Source organism: Mustelus asterias, chromosome 27 (assembly GCF_964213995.1).
Source record: "Mustelus asterias chromosome 27, sMusAst1.hap1.1, whole genome shotgun sequence".
In the NCBI taxonomy this organism is placed as follows: Eukaryota; Metazoa; Chordata; class Chondrichthyes; order Carcharhiniformes; family Triakidae; genus Mustelus; species Mustelus asterias.
This window is the reverse complement of record NC_135827.1, coordinates 37,310,505-37,328,902: the sequence shown is the minus strand read 5'-3', so window position 1 is coordinate 37,328,902 and position 18,398 is coordinate 37,310,505. Positions and strand designations below refer to the sequence as shown.

The 18,398-nt window shown below is 47.2% G+C and overlaps 1 protein-coding gene across 1 annotated transcript in view; it reads right to left on the bottom strand.

Annotated features, from left to right (window-relative positions):
- Nucleotides 1-644: 644 nt before the first annotated feature.
- The window catches only part of LOC144480044 (transmembrane protease serine 3-like), a 63,748-nt gene continuing 45,994 nt past the window's right edge, over nucleotides 645-18,398 (bottom strand). Inside the window, exons 8-13 of the mRNA XM_078199206.1 lie at nucleotides 14,081-14,246; nucleotides 11,055-11,233; nucleotides 9,260-9,358; nucleotides 6,410-6,552; nucleotides 4,768-4,920; nucleotides 645-1,460 (exon numbers count right to left, since the gene is read on the bottom strand). Coding sequence (XP_078055332.1) covers nucleotides 1,446-1,460; nucleotides 4,768-4,920; nucleotides 6,410-6,552; nucleotides 9,260-9,358; nucleotides 11,055-11,233; nucleotides 14,081-14,246 — 755 coding nt within the window. The 3' untranslated portion in view covers nucleotides 645-1,445. The remainder of the gene's footprint in view (nucleotides 1,461-4,767; nucleotides 4,921-6,409; nucleotides 6,553-9,259; nucleotides 9,359-11,054; nucleotides 11,234-14,080; nucleotides 14,247-18,398) is intronic.

Genomic DNA, 18,398 nt, shown 5'->3' with positions numbered 1-18,398 from the left:
GGAAAACTCCGCCCCAGAAGTCTGCCCCATCCACAAAGTTGGATCTAATTAGTCACCCCGGGTGACCACGGTGGCACAGTGGTTAGCACTGCTGCCTCACAGCTCCAAGGACCCGGGTTCAATCCCGGCCTCGGGTGACTGTTTGTCTGTGTGAAGTCTGCACGTTCTCCCCGTGTCTGCGTGGGTTTCTTCCGGGTGCTCCGGTTTCCTCCCACAGTCCAAAGATGTGCGGGTTATGGGGATTGGCCATGATAAATTGCCCCCTCGTGTCAGGGGGCTTAGCAGGGTAAATATGTGGGGTTACGGGAATAGGGCCTGGGTGGGATTGTTGTCGGTGCAGGGGCTCGATGGGCTGAATGGCCTCCTTCTGCACTGCAGGGATGAATCTTTGTTAATTTTATCTGTGACCTTTCGAAGTGGTTGTAAAAATTAAACTGTTTCTTATGGAGCACAAGTTTCACTAAGAGCATATTTTAAAGGCTTTAGAAAGCACTTCTTAAAAAGAAAAGTTAAACAAGCAGCTGACTTCTGTACCCCAAAATAACAAATATAACAAAACTATTTTAAAAAAAGTCATATTTGGTCATTTAAGCCTCCATCAGCCCCCCTGCAGCTGGTGAATAAATACTGATTAGAAATGTTTTGTGATAAACATATTTTTAGTTGAACTAATCAAATTGTACCAAGTTACCACACTTAAATATATCCAGGAATATTTTTAAAGCAAACATTTTTTAGAAATTTACATTTTAAATCGGTGCGCACTCGGGGCGGTTTCTGGCAGGTTTTGTGTTTGGCAAAGTGCCCATGGGTGTGAGAGGAAACCCAAGAAAATAAATATTATTTAAATGAGGCGCAGTTTCGGAGTGCAGTTTTCCCCCCAGATTTGCACCCAAAGCAGAAATTATGGCGTGGGATTTTCTAGTCGTGCCTGTCCCGAGACCAGAAATTCCCGTCCCAAGTCAACGGACCTTTAAATGGTCCGTCAAACTTTCCGTCCCCCCTGCCACGATTTCTGTGCCGGGCAAGACCCAATAATTTACTCTATTGGAGTTTCTGAAAGGAATATGGAACCAATGCAACAATGGCCATGCAACCAACAACGTGAAAGACATCTCGACCCCCATGAACCACGAAGATCTGAGGCAATTCCTACAATGAAGTAACTTAGAGTGGGGGAAACAGAGAGAGAGGAAAGATTTGACTGTCTTAAGACCAAGTTGAGGTTCACCCATTGATAAATGAATACGTTTTCCCCATGTTGATGGAGCACATTTACACTTTTATGCAGTCACTGTCTCTCTTTTTGAATAAAGATTTCCAGTGCTTTGATGAGAATTGGGAGAAACCCAGCCTCCCTGATCCAGTCTTTTAGAAAAGCAGTATAGACCGTAACTAACAACCTTGGTCGTGACAGTCTAAGTGGCCAGCATCCATCATTTTCATTAGTTGCTGTTATCCTGCAAAAATCAAATACAAGATGTTAGGTCTGAGGAGAATACCACTCAGTAGTTTACACTTCGACACTCGGTGTGGAGTCTGCACGTTCTCCCCGTGTCTGCGTGGGTTTCATCCGGGTGCTCCGGTTTCCTCCCACACTCCAAAGACGTGTGGGTTAGGTTGATTGGCCATGTTAAATTTCCCCTTAGTGTCAGCGGGACTAGCAGGGTAAATACGGGGTGATTACAGGAAGAGGGCCTGGGTGGGATTGTTGTCGGTGCAGGCTCGATGGGCCAAATGGCCTCCTCCTGCATTGTAGGGATTCTATTCTATTCTATGGGTTTCCCTCTTGCTTATAACATGGTCCCATCTCAGAGATTGGCAATGAGAGAACCACCCAGCGGGAACTCACTGTGGACCAGACAATGCTTCTCTGAATCTTTTTTTACCGAGGACCCTTCCCCATCACATTCCCCAAACACTGAGTGGTTTTCTGGCCCTTCTTGTCACCGCCGACAGTGACCCCTTACCCACCCTGGCAACACTCCAGCAGCAGAGGGTACAAACAATGGGAAACCCCATTAACAGCTGCAGGACTGGAGGATCCCTCCATTCGCCAATGGCGGGCTGCCTCTGCAAACATGCCTGGAGAATGGGCAGAATTTGACCAACTGACACCATCCTAGGTTCCAAGCTGTGGAATTCCCTCCCTAATTCTTTCTACTCCTGCAAGATCTTCCATAAAACCTACCTCTTGCACCAACGTTTTGGTCACCGGGCCTATCAACACCTTATGTGGCTCAATGTTAAACGTTGTTTGATAATATCCTTGTCAAGTGCCTCGGAATGTTTCGCTACGTTAAGGCGCTATGTAAATGCAGACTATTGTTGTAAGTCGATGGATGGGAAAATAGCACAATCTGACAGCCTAGATTCACCTCACAAACTACCAGGGTGGCCTCCTATTTGAAATCTAAAGCTTCTGACTGTCCACTTACCCCATCAACCCAAGACTTTACCCTCCTTCATCACCCATGGTCATCATGTCACCTTCATCTATTTGCCAGATTAATGATAGTTAACAGGCTTGTTTCTTTGGTGTGTTACCAAAGGTCTTCTTTTCATCGTGATTTTTGGTCACACATTGATGCGAAGCTTTAATGTTAAAACATAAACATTGAGAATAAAATTTGTTTTGGTTAGGTAAGGGATCAGCCACGATTTAGCTGACTGGTGCAGACCAGGTTGAGGGACAGAATGGCCACCTCCTGTTCCTATGCACACTACTAAGTAAAGCATGACAGACTCTTGCCGGCACTGGAGGATGAGTTTATGAAGTCTCCTGACCGCATCATAAAATAAAGTTATATCCTTATACTGCAGTCACTACACACTGGCAACTTACTCACCACAATCAACATTGTTTCAAGTTTATTTATTAGTGTCACAAGAAGGCTTACATTAACACTGCAATGAAGTTACTGTGAAAATCCCCTAGTCGCCACACTCCGGCGCCTGTTCGGGTACACTGAGGGAGAATTTAGCACGGCCAATGCACCTAACCAGCACGTCTTTCGGACTGTGGGGGGAAACCGGAGCACCCGGAGGAAACCCACGCAGACACGGGGAGAATGTGCAAACGCCACACAGACAGTGACCCAAGCTGGGAATCGAACCCGGTGGGCTGTGAGGCAGCGGTGCTAACCCACTGTGCCACCTTTGTATAGCCTTTGAAAGTGAGATAATAAATATTTCTATTTGTGGAAGTGCCTGATAAGTCTTGGAAATATTTTGAAATATTTCACAAGTACATTCATTTGTACATAGAATCCCTACAGGAGGCCATTCGGCCCGTCAGGTCTGCGTTACTCTCTGGCAGAGTAATTCCCCCAGGCCATACCCGTGTAATCCCACATATTTATCCTGCGAATCCCCCTGACCTTGGGACACTAAGGGACAATTTAGCAATCCACCCAACCTGCGCATCTTCGGACTGTGGGAGGAAACCAGAGCACCCGGAGGAAACCTGCGGAGATACGGGGAGAACATGCAAACTCCGCACAGTCACCCGAGGTCAAAATTGAACCCGGGTCCCTGGCACTGTGAGGCAGCAGTGCTAACCACTGTGCCACCGTGCTGCCCTAATAAGTAAACAATGTAAGTAAATAAATAAACATAAGTAATTATGGTAACCATTGTGCGTCAATGAGATGAAGACCCTTTTGTATTGCAATTTAACTATGAGAAATGTTGACTAGGCCACCAGGAAAACCTCCTCTAATTGAAGTAGAGACATGGAACCTCCAACAGAGGCTGGGTCAGTTTAATGTCTCACCAGGTGTTACTGGCAGCACCACTGTTGCCTCTGGGTCCTAATATTGGCAGTTCAAACCCCACTCTAGATTTGAGCCTACAATCTAGACTGACATTCTCAGTGCAGTATTGAGGGTGTGCTGCACTGTCAGAGGAGCCCCTTTCATGATAAGATATTAAACTGAAGCCCCCTCTGGTGTCTCAGGAAGGGATACGAAAAATCCCACGCCACATCTCAAAGAAGACCAGGGTACCTCTTCCTCACCTCGATTTAGGAACAATAAAACAGATTTTCTGGTCATTTTCATCTTACTGTTTGTGGGAGCTTGCTGTGTACAAATTGGCTGCTTTTTTTTCCTATAGCGATTACACTTCAATAAATACATCAATGATTCTAAAGTGCTTAGGATCATAAAAGACACAATAAAAATGTAAGTCTTCCTTATGACAGCTCTACGCTGCTATCCCTGAGTGTTGAAGTCCTTTACCTACACAATGTACATGTAGTCACAGGTGATAGTGGAGTAAGAGGTTTGTTACAGACATAAGCTCATCCAGATCCCCGCTGCTATTAATTCAGGTCCCGTTCTCTCCCCCTGTGCTCACTGACCTACATCCATTTCTGGCTTGGCAACACTTCAATTTTCAATTTCTCTCCTTGTTTTCAAAATTTGTCTTGGTTTCTCCCCCCTCCCAACTTTCTCCATCCCCCCCGAGATCTGTGTGCCCCGTTCCTTTCTTTAGCAGGATTAGGCTATCGAGTTGGATGATCAGCCATGATCGTAATGAATGGCGGAGTAAGCTCGAAGGACCAAATGACCTCCTCCTGCTCCTATCTTCTATGTTTCTATCTCATTCCGGCTTCTCTCACTTGTCTGATTACATTCCTTGGATAGCCTTGGGACATTTGCCTGCGTTAAAGATGGGACCAGAATGCCATTCATTGCTGTTACAAGTTTGCTCTTGTTACAAAACATTCTCCCCAGTCATTACAAAGACGAGGGTCCTCGTTACCTCCATTTGTGTGAAGATCCAGTCGGTGAGTTGGGTCACTCGGGCATAGACACCTGGCTTGTTTTTCCGAGCACAGCCAATCCCCCAGCTTGTAACTCCTGTCAGGTACCAGGTACCGGATACTTCGCATACAAGAGGCCCACCACTGTCACCCTAAGGTTTAAAGAGAAGAGTTTTGGACTGAGAGGCAAACACAGATCACAGACCCCGTGCAAAGCCCTGGTGTTTGCTTCCAATGTAGCGGGCATTTAATTTCAATGGAGACAGAATGTTAGAATGGGATAAATCTTGTGAGAATTTGCTCATACATGGAGATTTGGTCCAGGGCCTCGTGCGTGTAGCTCACAACTGTCTCAATTTGCCAGGTTGTTAAAATGAGTCATTGGAAAATCCAGGAATTCCATAAATTGGGTACAACTCTTTGTGTGTCTGATTGGACAATCCAAGTTGTCACTGAGTGAGACTCAGGGGTGAGAATGGAGTCTCAATTGGTCTTACTCCAGGAAGCATCAGCCATGACTCGGTGGGTGTCTTTGAGTTTGAACCATCTGCCTTTCCCATTCCAGAGACTTGAACACAATATCCCTCTGCAGTATTGCTGAGTGAACGCTGCACTGTCAGCCCCTCAAGCCGTCCTCCCATTTCTCTTAATATTAAATGAGTTGGCATTTTGTTGCATGCCCATCTCTGCGGATGAGGCCACCCACTTGCTGCCAGTTATGCAAACGCCCATCGCAATTACGGTTGAGGGACTCCTCAGATTCAGTTCATTTGGAACCAGTGTGTCTAAGCCAATCGATTCCACACTGGGACGCCAATGTGAGTGGGATGAGATAGAGAATCTGGTGAACTGGTGCGGCAACAATAATCTCTCCCTCAATGTCAACAAAGCGAAGGAGATTGTCATCGACTTCAGGAAGTGTAAAGGAGAACATGCCCCTGTCTGCAACAATGGGGACGAAGTAGAAAGGGTCAAGAGCTTCAAGTTTTTAGGTGTCCAAGTCACCAACAACCTGTCCTGGTCCCCCCATGCCGGCACTATAGTTAAGAAAGCCCACCAACACCTCTACTTTCTCAGAAGACTAAGGAAATTTGGAATGTCAGCTACGACTCTCACCAACTTTTACAGATGCACCATAGAAAGCATTCTTCCTGGTTGTATCATAGCTTGGTATAGCTCCTGCTCTGCCCAAGACCGCAAGGAACTACAAAAGGTCGTGAATGTAGCCCAATCCATCATGCAAACCAGCCTCCCATCCATTGACTCTGTCTACACTTCCCGCTGCCTCGGCAAAGCAGCCAGCATCATTAAGGACCCCATGCACGCCGGACATTCTCTCTTCCACCACCTTCCGTCAGGAAAAAGATACAAAAGTCTGAGGTCACGTACCAACCGACTCAAGAACAGCTTCTTCCCTGCTGCCATCAGACTTTTGAATGGACTTACCTTGCATTAAGTTGATCTTTCTCTACACCCTAGCTATGACTGTAACACTACATTCTGCACTCTCTCGTTTCCTTCTCTATGAACGGTATGCTTTGTCTGTATAGCGTGCAAGAAAGAATACTTTTCACTGTATGTTAATACATGTGACAATAATAAATCAAATCAAATCAAACCTGGTTTCTGACGGTCACGCACCTGACAAGAATCAATTCCACCGGTGATTTTTCCAGCACAGATCATCTGCTGCGTTATTGCTCCATTGTAAACGCTTCTCTGGTTACAGGTGTTACTGCCGATTATGTTGACAGAAGCTTCTAGAAGGATGTTTGAAATTGAAGCTGAAATGCATTTCACAAAGGGTTAAGGTTAGGATGCCACAATGCCATTCATTAACTCTGGAGGCAGCAGGCGCAGAGTGACCTGTCAAAAGGTTTCTGAAATGGGGCGGCGCGGTGGCACAGTGGTTAGCACTGCTACCTCACAGAGCCAGGGACGCGGGTTCAATTCCGGCCTTGGGTCACCGTCTGTGTGGAGTGTGCACGTTCTCCCTGATTCTGCGTGGGTTTCCTCCGGGAGCTCCAGTTTCCTTCCACACTCCAAAGAAGTGTGGGTTAGGTTCATTGGCTAAGCTAAATTTCCCATTAGTGTCAGGAGGATTAGCAAGGTAAATACCTGGGGTTACAGAGATAGGCAGGCTGAATGGGCCAAATGGCCTCCTGCTGCACTGTTAGGCTACTATGTTTTTTAAGATCATTTATTAATGTCACAAGTAGGCTCACATTCACACTGCAATGAAGTTACTGTGAAAACCTCCTCGTCGCCACATTCCGGTGCCTGTTCGGGTTCACTGAGGGAGAATTTAGCATGGCCAATGCACCCTAACCAGCATGTCTTTTGGACTGTGAGAGGAAACCAGAGCACCCGGAGGAAACCCACACAGACATGAGGAGAACGTGCAAACTCCACACAGACTGCTGTGAGGCAGCAGTGCTAACAACTGTGCCACCCCATACTATGAATACTATACATTGAAACTATATCCAAGTGAACAGACACTTATCAACAGCAGTGACATGTATTTCTATTGGGCCTTTAACACAGTAAAGCATCCCATTGTACTCCACAAGAGAGTGTTCTACATCAAAATTCAACATCAAGCCATAGCGAGAGATATTTGGTCAGGTGACAAAAAGCTTGGTCAAAGTGTTAATCTAAGGAATATCTTAAGGAAGGAACAGTAAGAATTCTCACAACACCAGGTTAAAGTCCAACAGGTTTATTTGGTAACACGAGCTTTCGGAGCGCTGCCCCTTCATCAGGTGAGTGCAGGGTTTGTTTCACAAACAGGGCATATATAGACACAAACTCAATTACAAGATAATGGTTGGAATGCGAGTCTTAACAGGTAATCAAGTCTTTACAGGTGCAGACAATGTGAGTGGAGAGAGGGTTAAGCACAGGTTAAGGAGGTATGAATTGTCTCCAGCCAGGACAGTTAGTGAGATTTTGCAAGCTCAGGCAAGTTGTGGGGGTTACAGATAGTGTGACATGAACCCAAGATCCCAGTTGAGGCCGTCCTCATTTGTGCGGAACTTGGCTATCAGTTTCTGCTCGACAATTCTGTGTTGTCGTGTGTCTTGAAGGCCGCCTTGGAGAACGTTTACCTGCTATGACAACGGACGAATGGATACCGCTCGACAATCATCAGCAATCAAAGGTGTTCAGCCTCTGATCTTCAGGTAAGATCTCCATTCGCATTGTCTGTACCTGGAAAGACTTGATTACCTGTTAAGACTCGCATTCCAACCATTATCTTGTAATTGAGACTGTGTCTATATATGCCCTGTTTGTGAACCCAATCCTCCACTCACCTGATGAAGGTGCAGTGCTCCAAAAGCTCGTGGCTACCAAATAGACTTTAAGCTGGTGCTGTGAGACTTCTTACTGTGCCCACCCCAGTCCAACGCCGGCATCTCCACATTTAAGAAGGAAAGGAGTGGAGAAGCAAAGAGGTTTAGGGAGGGAATTTGGAGTTTTCAGCCCAGGAACTAAAGGTGTGGCCACCAATGGAGGAGGAAATCAAATCTGAAATAGTCAAGGTGCCAGCAATGGAGCAGCGCAGGATCCCAGAAGGATGTAGCATTGTCGGGAAAACCAGTCACCTTTACTTTAACGTGGAGGCATTTTGTAATGACGATCGTCAATGCATTTTTGTCAGTGAAGCATTGATGCCATTGACGTGACCTCGAGATTTCAATCGCTCGTCAGAAAGGGAGCATTTTGCACAATGAAAATTTCACTTCCTTGCAAGATTTGATCTAAAGAGGATTATGAGAGGCGGGATTTTACTGTAGCCTCATATAGATTGCGACACTTGCTGTTGCTGTGGCTGGCACTCGTAAAGTCATAGAATCATAAAATCCCCACCGTGCAGAAGGAGGCCATTCGGCCCATCGAGTCTGCACTCTCCACAATCCCACCAAGGCCCTATTCCCGAAACCCCACATATTTACCCTGCTGATCCCCCTGACACTAAGTGGCAATTTAGCATGGCCAACCAACCTAACCCGCACGTCTTTCAGACTGTGGGAGGAAACCCACACAGACACGGGGAGAATGTACAAACTCCACACAGACAGTGACCCAAGCCAGGAATTGAACCCCGGGTCCTTGGCGCCGTGCTAACCACCATGCCGCCCTCAAAGTTCCAAATATTTGGGGAAAAGCAGGATACTGCAGATGCTGGAAATCTGGAATAAAAACAGAAACAGAACTGGGGAATTTTCCTGCCCCATCGTGGCAGCTTCCCCTGCGGCCGGTGCGGTGAGCCATTCAAATCCTGGTTGACTTTGGCATTGCCGAAAAGCCCCACCCAGTGTTTTTCAGCATGTTCTGGTTTAACTTTGAACACAATGTGTGTCTCTTTGAATTAAAGTTCCTGTGAACAGGTGGAAGAGATTGATTCTGTGCGAGCTCCGGCGATAAGGAAATGGTAACCCAAGCTCCAGAAACTTCTGACTGACTAACAAACACATTATTACTCACATCCACCTTCCTCCGTGTGACCAAATCCTGAGATCCAACAGTTCATCCCATCAGGAAATTGTTGATCAAAGGTTGGCAAACAGGCGGGTTTGACAAAATCTGGAAATGTTCAAAAAGCATCAAAATTAATGTCAAGCAAATTCGATTGATTTCATACATAGAACTTGAACACACACCTGCCTGGACGGTGTAGAGGGAGCTTTACTGTGTATCTAACCCCGTGCTGTACCTGTCCTGGGAGTGTTTGATGGGGACAGTGTAGAGGTAGCTTTACTCTGTATCTAACCCCGTGCTGTACCTGTCCTGGGAGTGTTTGATGGGGACAGTGTAGAGGGAGCTTTACTCTGTATCTAACCCCGTGCTGTACCTGTCCTGGGAGTGTTTGATGGGGACAGTGTAGAGGTAGCTTTACTCTGTATCTAACCCCGTGCTGTACCTGTCCTGGGAGTGTTTGATGGGGACAGTGTAGAGGGGGCTTTACTCTGTATCTAGCCCCGTGCTGTACCTGTCCTGGGAGTGTTTGATGGGGACAGTGTAGAGGTAGCTTTACTCTGTATCTAACCCCGTGCTGTACCTGTCCTGGGAGTGTTTGATGGGGACAGTGTAGAGGGAACTTTACTCTGTATCTAACCCCGTGCTGTAACTGTCCTGGGAGTGTTTGATGGGGACAGTGTAGAGGGAGCTTTACTCTGTATCTAACCCCGTGCTGTACCTGTCCTAGGAGTGTTTGATGGGGACAGTGTAGAGGGAGCTTTACTCTGTATCTAACCCCGTGCTGTACCTGTCCTGGGAGTGCTTGATGGGGACAATGTAGAGGGAGCTTTACTTGATATCTAATCTTCTGCTGTACCTGTCCTGGGAGTGTTTTATGGGGGCAATATAGAGGGAGCTTTATTCTGGATCGAACCCAGTGCTGTAACTGTTCTGTGAGTGTTTGATGGGGGACAGTATGGAGGGAGATTTACTCTGTATCTAACCCCGTGCTGTACCTGTCCTGGGAGTATTTGATGGGAAGAGTGTAGAGGGAGCTGTACTCTGTATCTAACCCCATGTTGTCCCTGTCCTGGGAGTGTTTGATGGGGACAGTGTAGAGGAAGCTTTACTCTGTACCTCAGTTGATGTTAAGGATGACTACAGCAGAGAATTTAGGAAAAGTTTATTCAGTGGCACTAACACTAGATGTGAAAGTTATTTATGTACATGAATTTTGTTCCAGTCATCCAACTGATTCAGCGGATTGGACACATTATAACTGGACCTCAGAGGTTTATGTAGAGAATTTGGTACCTGCGGATGTGTCCTCCTGTCCAGGTATATCATTAGTCCAGACTTTAGCAATAATGGTGGGTGGCATGGTGGCACAGTGGTTAGCACAGCTGCCTCACAGCACCAGGGACCCGGGTTCAGTTCTGGCCTTGGGTGACTGTGTGCAGTTTGTACAATCTCCCCGGGTCTGCGTGGGTTTTCTCTGGGTGCTCTGGTTTCCTCCCATAGTCCAAAGATGCGCAGATTAGATGGATTGGCCGTGATAAATTTTTCCTTCGTGTCAGGGGAATTTTCAGGGTAAATACTTGGGGCAACGGAAATACAGCCATGCTAAATTGCTCCTTAATGCCCAAAGATGAGCAGGTTAAGTGGATTGGCCACGCTAAATGAGCGGGTTTACAGGGGTAGGGTGAGGGAGAGGGCCCAGGTAAGATACTCTGTCAGAGAGTCAGTACAGACTCGATGGGCTGAATGGCCTCCTGCTGCGCTGTAGGGATTCTGTGATAATACATCTTCAACATGACATTACCTGTAAATTGCAGCGGCTGAGTAAGTTTCATCAACGCTATGTCATAATCATTGGTGTCTGAACTGTAGCCGCTGTGAGTGACAATTCTCGAGACGTAACTTCGAGTGGCTCTGTATAGCCGATTTTGAGAAATGAAACCACTGTACAGCTTCCAGTTAGACGGCTTATAGCTATCATCCCTGGAATCAAAGGAAGATCAGTTACAGATGCAAAGGGCAAAACTTTTCTCTATATCTCCTCATGTAGCTCCTCTCCCCCTCTCCTTTCTTGTCTTCATGAGGCTGACCTGTAATTGTAGCAGAGAGGATACACGGTCCTACACCCTGTGAGCTTCCCTCTGAACAAAGAACAAAGAACAATACAGCACAGGAACAGGCCCTTCGACCCTCCAAGCCTGCACCGCTCATGTGCCCAACTAGACCATTCGTTTGTATCCCTCTATTCCCAGTCTGTTCATGTGGCTATCTAGATAAGTCTTAAACGATCCCAGCGTGTCTGCCTCAATCACCTTGCTTGGCAGCGCATTCCAGGCCCCCACCACCCTCTGTGTAAAATACGTCCCCATGACATCTGTGTTGAACCTTGCCCCCCTCACCTTGAACCCGTGACCCCTTGTGTTCATCACCTCCGACCTGGGAAAAAGCTTCCCACTGTTCACCCTACCTATGCCCTTCATAATTTTATACACCTCTATTAGGTCGCCCCTCATCCTCCGTCTTTCCAAGGAGAACATCCCCAGTTTACCTAATCTCTCCTCATAGCTAAGACAACCTCATAGCTAAGCCCCTCCATACCAGGCAACATCCTGGTAAACCTCCTCTGCACTCTCTCCAAAGCCTCCACGTCCTTCTGGTAGTGTGGCGACCAGAACTGGATGCAGTATTCAAAATGTGGCCTAACCAACGTTCTATACAACCGCAACATCATATGCCAACTTTTATATTCTATGCCCCGTCCAATAAAGGCAAGCATGCCATATGCCTTCTTCACCACCCTCTCCACCTGTGCTGCCACCTTTAAGGATCTGTGGACTTGTACACCCAGGTCCCTCTGTGTGTCTATACTCCTGAAGGTTCTGCCATTTATTGTATAGCTCCCCCTTACATTCGATCTGCCGAAATGCATCACTTCGCATTTATCTGGATTAAATTCCATCTGCCATTTCTCCGCCCAATGTTCCAGCCTATCTATATCCTGCTGTATTCTCTGACAATGTTCATCACTATCCGCAACTCCAGCAATCTTTGTGTCGTCCGCAAACTTACTGATCACACCAGCTACATCTTCCTCCAAATCATTTATATATATCACAAACAGCAGAGGTCCCAGTACAAAGTCCCTCATGGTAGGCTGGTGAAAAAGATTGGATCTCATGGGATAAAGGGGGAGGTGGCTAGATGGGTGGAGAACTGGCTTGGTCACAGAAGACAGAGGGTGGTAGTGGAAGGGTCTTTTTCCGGCTGGAGGCCTGTGACTAGTGGTGTTCCGCAGGGCTCTGTATTGGGACCTCTGCTGTTTGTGATTTATATAAACGATCTGGAAGAAGGTGTAACTGGGGTGATCAGTAAGTTTGTGGACGACACAAAATTGGCAGGACTTGCAGATAGTGAGGAGCATTGTCAGAAGCTACAGAAGGATATAGATAGGCTGGAAATTTGGGCAAAGAAATGGCAGATGGAGTTCAATCCTGATAAATGCGAAGTGATGCATTTTGGTAGAAATAATGTAGGGAGGAGCTATACGATAAATGGCAGAACCATAAAGGGTGTAGATACGCAGAGGGACCTGGGTGTGCAAGTCCACAGATCCTTGAAGGTGACGTCACAGGTGGAGAAGGTGGTGAAGAAGGCATATGGCATGCTTGCCTTTATAGGACGGGGCATAGAGTATAAAAGTTGGGGTCTGATGTTGCAGATGTATAGAACGTTGGTTCGGCCGCATTTGGAATACTGCGTCCAGTTCTGGTCACCACACTACCAGAAGGACGTGGAGGCTTTGGAGAGAGTACAGAGGAGGTTTACCAGGATGTTGCCTGGTATGGAGGGGCTTAGTTATGAGGAGAGATTGGGTAAACTGGGGTTGTTCTCCCTGGAAAGACGGAGGATGAGGGGAGACTTAATAGAGGTGTATAAAATTATGAGAGGCATAGATAGGGTGAACGGTGGGAGGCTTTTCCCCAGGTCGGTGGTGACGTTCACGAGGGGTCATAGGTTCAAGGTGAAGGGGGGAGGTTTAACACAGATACCAGAAGGACATATTTTACACAGAGGGTGGTGGGGGCCTGGAATGCGCTGCCAGGCAAGGTGGTGGAGGCGGACACACTGGGAACGTTTAAGACTTATCTAGACAGCCATATGAATGGAGTGGGAATGGAGGGATACAAAAGAATGGTCTAGTTTGGACCAGGGAGCGGCACGGGCTTGGAGGGCCGAAGGGCCTGTTCCTGTGCTGTATTGTTCTTTATTCTTTGTTCTTTGTACAGAGCCCTGCGGAACACCACTAGTCACAGACCTCCAACCGGAAAAAGACCCCTCCATTGCTACCCTCTGTCTTCTATGGCTAAGCCAGTTCTCCACCCATCTAGCTAGCTCACCTTTTATCCCGTGAGATTTAATCTTTTGCACCAGCCTGCCATGAGGGACCTTGTCAAACGCTTTACTAGAGCGTTTGAACTCGCAGAATGGCCTCCAATCACATCACCGGGGCCTAATTAATATCATTTTAACTCAACTTCTGAATGGAGGTGAGGTACCAGTGATGTTGTCCTCCCCAAGCTATACCATCTGCAAACTGAACCGAAGGTCGGGAGACATCCTGAAGGATAAGCTTTAAAAGTTTTATTTACATTTACCCTGCAGCGGAGATTCAGGAACCCCCTTTCCTTTAACCCAGGGCTTTCTCCAAACCCAACAATTCCTCCTCCTTCACCTTGACCACCCCCTTTGGATAACTCGTCCGTTCAGTGTTGTGGCTGAAGATTAACATCACCAACTCTCCCTTCAAAAGGAGTCCAGGCTGATACTCACTCGAAGAAGCAATGGCTGGCAGTGATGACCCAGTCCCGTGAGATGATGGTTGCACCACACACGTGCCGTGATTTGTAATGCAGACTAACTTGCCAAGGCCAGTTGCCCAATTGGGCCGGCGATCCACCCACGATTCTTGGTGAGGTCTTGATCCTCTTGCCACAGTCTACACACACACACACGCACACACACACACAGATATTATTCAAAGCGACATTCATAAAAAAGAGGTTCATAGAAACCCTACAGTGCAGAAGGAGGCCATTTGGCCCATCGAGTCTGCACTGACCACAATCCCACCCAGGCCCTACCCCCACATATTTACCCGCTAATCCCTCTAAACTACGCATCTCAGGGGCAATTTTAACCTGGCCAATCAACCTAACCCGCACATCTTTGGACTGTGGGAGGAAACCGGAGCACCCGGAGGAAACCCACGCAAACACGAGGAGAATGTGCAAACTCCACACAGACAGTGACCCGAGCCGGGAATCGAACCCGGGACCCTGGAGCTGTGAAGCAGCAGTGCTAACCACTGTGCTACCGTGCCGCCCACAGGTTGTTTCTATTTGTTGTTTCAGGAGACTTTTTCCAATTGGGTGGCACGGTGGCACAGTGGTTAGCACTGGTGCCTCACAACGCCAGGGTCCTAGATTCAATTCTGGCCTGGGGTCGTCTGTGTGGAGTTTGCACGTTCTCCCTGTGTCTGTGTGGGTTTCCTCCGGGTGCTCCGGTTTCCTCCCACACTACAAAGATGTGCAGGTAAGGTTGATTGGCCATGCTAAATTGACCCTTAGTGTTGGGGGGATTAGCAGGGTAAATATGTGGGGGTTATGGGGATAGGGTCTGGGTGGGATAGTTGTTGGGTGCAGGCTCGATGGGCCAAATGGCCTCTTTCTGCATTGTAGGGATTCTATGATTCTATTGCATTGACAGCCAATACTTTCACACACATTGTTCCAAATTGAAGGAATATTCCAAGATATTGTACTAATACAACCTGGGACACATCTCCCTCCACTCTGGCATTCCATAGACTTCCTATTCATGGATGATAAGCCTCCAGTCATCGGTTATCTAGCTCAGAATCATAAGGTGGAATTTAATGCCTTCACTTATGGCAAACTTGGTAAAGAGGACATATTTGATCAGGTGGGAGTTTGGCCGCTGGGGTCCACACCAAATTCCCACCTCCGCCTGGGGCAGGAGATTGGATATTCTTCCCGCCCTGTTGCCACCAGTTGAGGCCCTTAATGGCCTCATCCTGCTGATGGTGGGTTTGGCAGGCGGGCGGGGGGGGGGGGGGGGGGGGGGGGGGGCGAGGTGGTGGTGTGTGTTTTGCCATTCTTGGACTATGACAGGAAAACCTATGTAGGGTTGGTCGGAAGATCAAGGGACCTAGCCGGTGTGGGAGATAATTCCCTGTTCTTGCTGCCGACCCTCCTTCCCCTGAGACCCCCTTCTCACCATTACCCACATGTGGCCTGGAATCCAGTGGTGATTCTGGGCCTCAGGTGTGTGTCTTACCTAGCGCCTCCTGCTGCTCATTATAATTGCCAGAATCTGACTGGCTGACAACTTTTGGCAGGATGGGAGTTCTGCCCTCTGGAATCCTTGGTGCTGAGGAAGGCCCTTTTCTTTGCAGAGGTTGGCTGTAGAGGGTTGTTTTTGAAACTGGAGGCCTGTGACCAGCGGTGTGCCTCAGGGATCAGTGCTGGGTCCACTGTTATTTGTCATTTATGTTAATGATTTGGATGAGAATATAGGAGGCATGGTTAGTAAGTTTGCAGATGACACTAAGATTGGTGGCATAGTGGACAGTGAAGAAAGTTATCTCCGATTGCAACGGGATCTTGATCAATTGGGCCAGTGGGCTGATGAATGGCAGATGGAGTTTAATTTAGATCAACACGAGGTGATGCATTTTGGTAGATTGAACAAGGGCAGGACTTACTCAGTTAATGGTAGGGCGTTGGGGAGAGTTACAGAAGAAAGAGATCTAGGGGTACATGTTCATAGCTCCTTGAAAGTGGAGTCACAAGTGGACAGAGTGGTGGAGAAGGCATTCGGCATGCTTGGTTTCATTGGTCAGAACATTGAATACAGGGGTTGGGACATCTTGTTGAAGTTGTACAAGACATTGGTAAGACCACACTTGGAATACTGTGTGCAATTCTGGTCACCCTATTATAGAAAGGATATTATTAAACTAGAAAGAGTGCAGAAAAGATTTACTAGGATGCTACCGGGACTCGGTGGATTGAGTTATAAGGAGAGGCTGGATAGGCTGGGACTTTTTTCTCTGGAGCGTAGGAGGCTGAGGGGTGATCTTATAGAGGTCTATAAAATAATGAGGGGCAGAGATCAGCTAGATAGCCAATATCTTTTCCCAAAGGTAGCGGTGTCTAAAACTAGAGGGCATAGGTTTAAGGTGAGAGGGGAGAGATACAAAAGTGTCCAGAGGGGCAATTTTTTCACAGAGGGGGTGGTGAGTGTCTGGAACAAGCTGCCAGAGGTAGTAGTAGAGGCGGGTACAATTTTGTCTTTTAAAAAGTATTTAGATAGTTACATGGGTACGATGGGTGGAGAGGGATATGGGCCAAATGCGGGCAATTGGGATTACCGTAGGGGTTTTTTAAAAAAAGGGCGGCATGGACAAGTTGGGCCGAAGGGCCTGTTTCCATGCTGTAAACCTCTATGACTCTATGACTCTATCCTGTTAAATGCGTGGGTGGCACTAAATTGGGTGGGCCGTAAAATGCTCTCCAGCGAGACCCCAGTCACTCCCATTAAATACAACCCATAGGCTGCATGTGATGGGAATCAGAAAAGAAGGAAGCCTTTGGGCCCATCATGTCTGTGCTAGCTGTCTGGAAGAGTACCTCAGCTAGTCTCACTTCCGCTGTCCTTTCCATATATCCCTGTAAATGCATCCTCTTCAGATAATGATCCAATTCCCTTTTGAAAGTCACGGTTGAATTAGCCTCCACCACACTCTCAGGCAGTACATTCCAGGTTCCAGCCACACACTGTATGAAAATGTTTCTCAAGTCGCTTTTGGTTCTTTTGCCAATCACCTTAAATTAGTTCCCTCTGCTTCTCAATCCTTCTGTCAGTGGGAAGAGTTTCTCTCTATTTACTCCGACCAGACCCCTCGTGATTCGGAAAACCTCAATCAAATCTTCTCTTAACTCTCATTTTTAAGAGTAGTCCCATCTTCTCTAATCTAACCAGTGGTTAGCACTGCTTGCCAGGGACCCGGGTTCGATTCCCGGCTTGGGTCACTGTCTTTGCGGAGTCTGCACATTCTTCCCGTGTCTGCGTGGGTTTTCTCCGGTTTCCTCCCACAGTCCAAAAAAACGTGCTGGTTAGGGTGCGTTGGCCATGTTGAATTCTCCCTCAGTGTTACCCGAACAGGCATCGGAGTGTGGCGATTAGGGGATTTTCACAATAGCTTTATTGCAGCATTAATGTAAGCTGACTTGTGACAATAATAAATAAACTTTAAAAGCAACACTGAACTCTTTCATCCCTGGAACCACTCTGGTAAATCCTCACTGCACTCTCTCTTCTGCCTTCACAGCCTTCCCATAGTGTGGTGTCCAGAACTGGCTGCAATACTCCAGTTCAGACGCAACCAGGATTTTATAAAAATTCACCATCGAAACTAGAAGCAGGAGTAGGCCATTCGGCCCATTCCCGGCTTGGGCCACTTTCTGCACATTCTTCCCGTGTCTGCGTGGGTTTTCTCCGGTTTCCTCCCACAGTCCAATTGTATCCTTTAGTTTCTATTCTCCCAGCTCATTTTTCCTGCCAAACTGTATCACTTCACACTTCTTTGCAAATATCTCATCTGCTACGTGTCCGCCCATTCCATTAGCTTATCTACTTCCTCCTGAAGTCTATCACTCTCCTCCCCACAGTTCACAATACTTTCACGTTTTGTGTTGCCTACAAATTTTGAAATTGTGCCCAGAACACCCCAGGTCCAGCTCATTAACATAGATCAAGCTTTGGAATGTTGCCGGTATGATTATTGCTTTTGGCTCAATAATACTAATCAGTGGTTTTGGCTGTGTAATAATATGCAAAGTATTATTCGTACAATCAATCCTATGGCATTAGCTGTACAGTTGGCTCTGTCATACTAATAATGTGATTGACCCTGTGTTTAATTACAACAATGGGTCCAGCAATAAACAGCATTACTAACCCCGCTGCACTAGTTTCAGAGGAGAGTAGAGGGAGCTTTACTCTGTATCAAACCCTGTGCTGTACCTGTCCTGGGCGTGTTTGATGGGGCAGTGTAGAGGGAGCT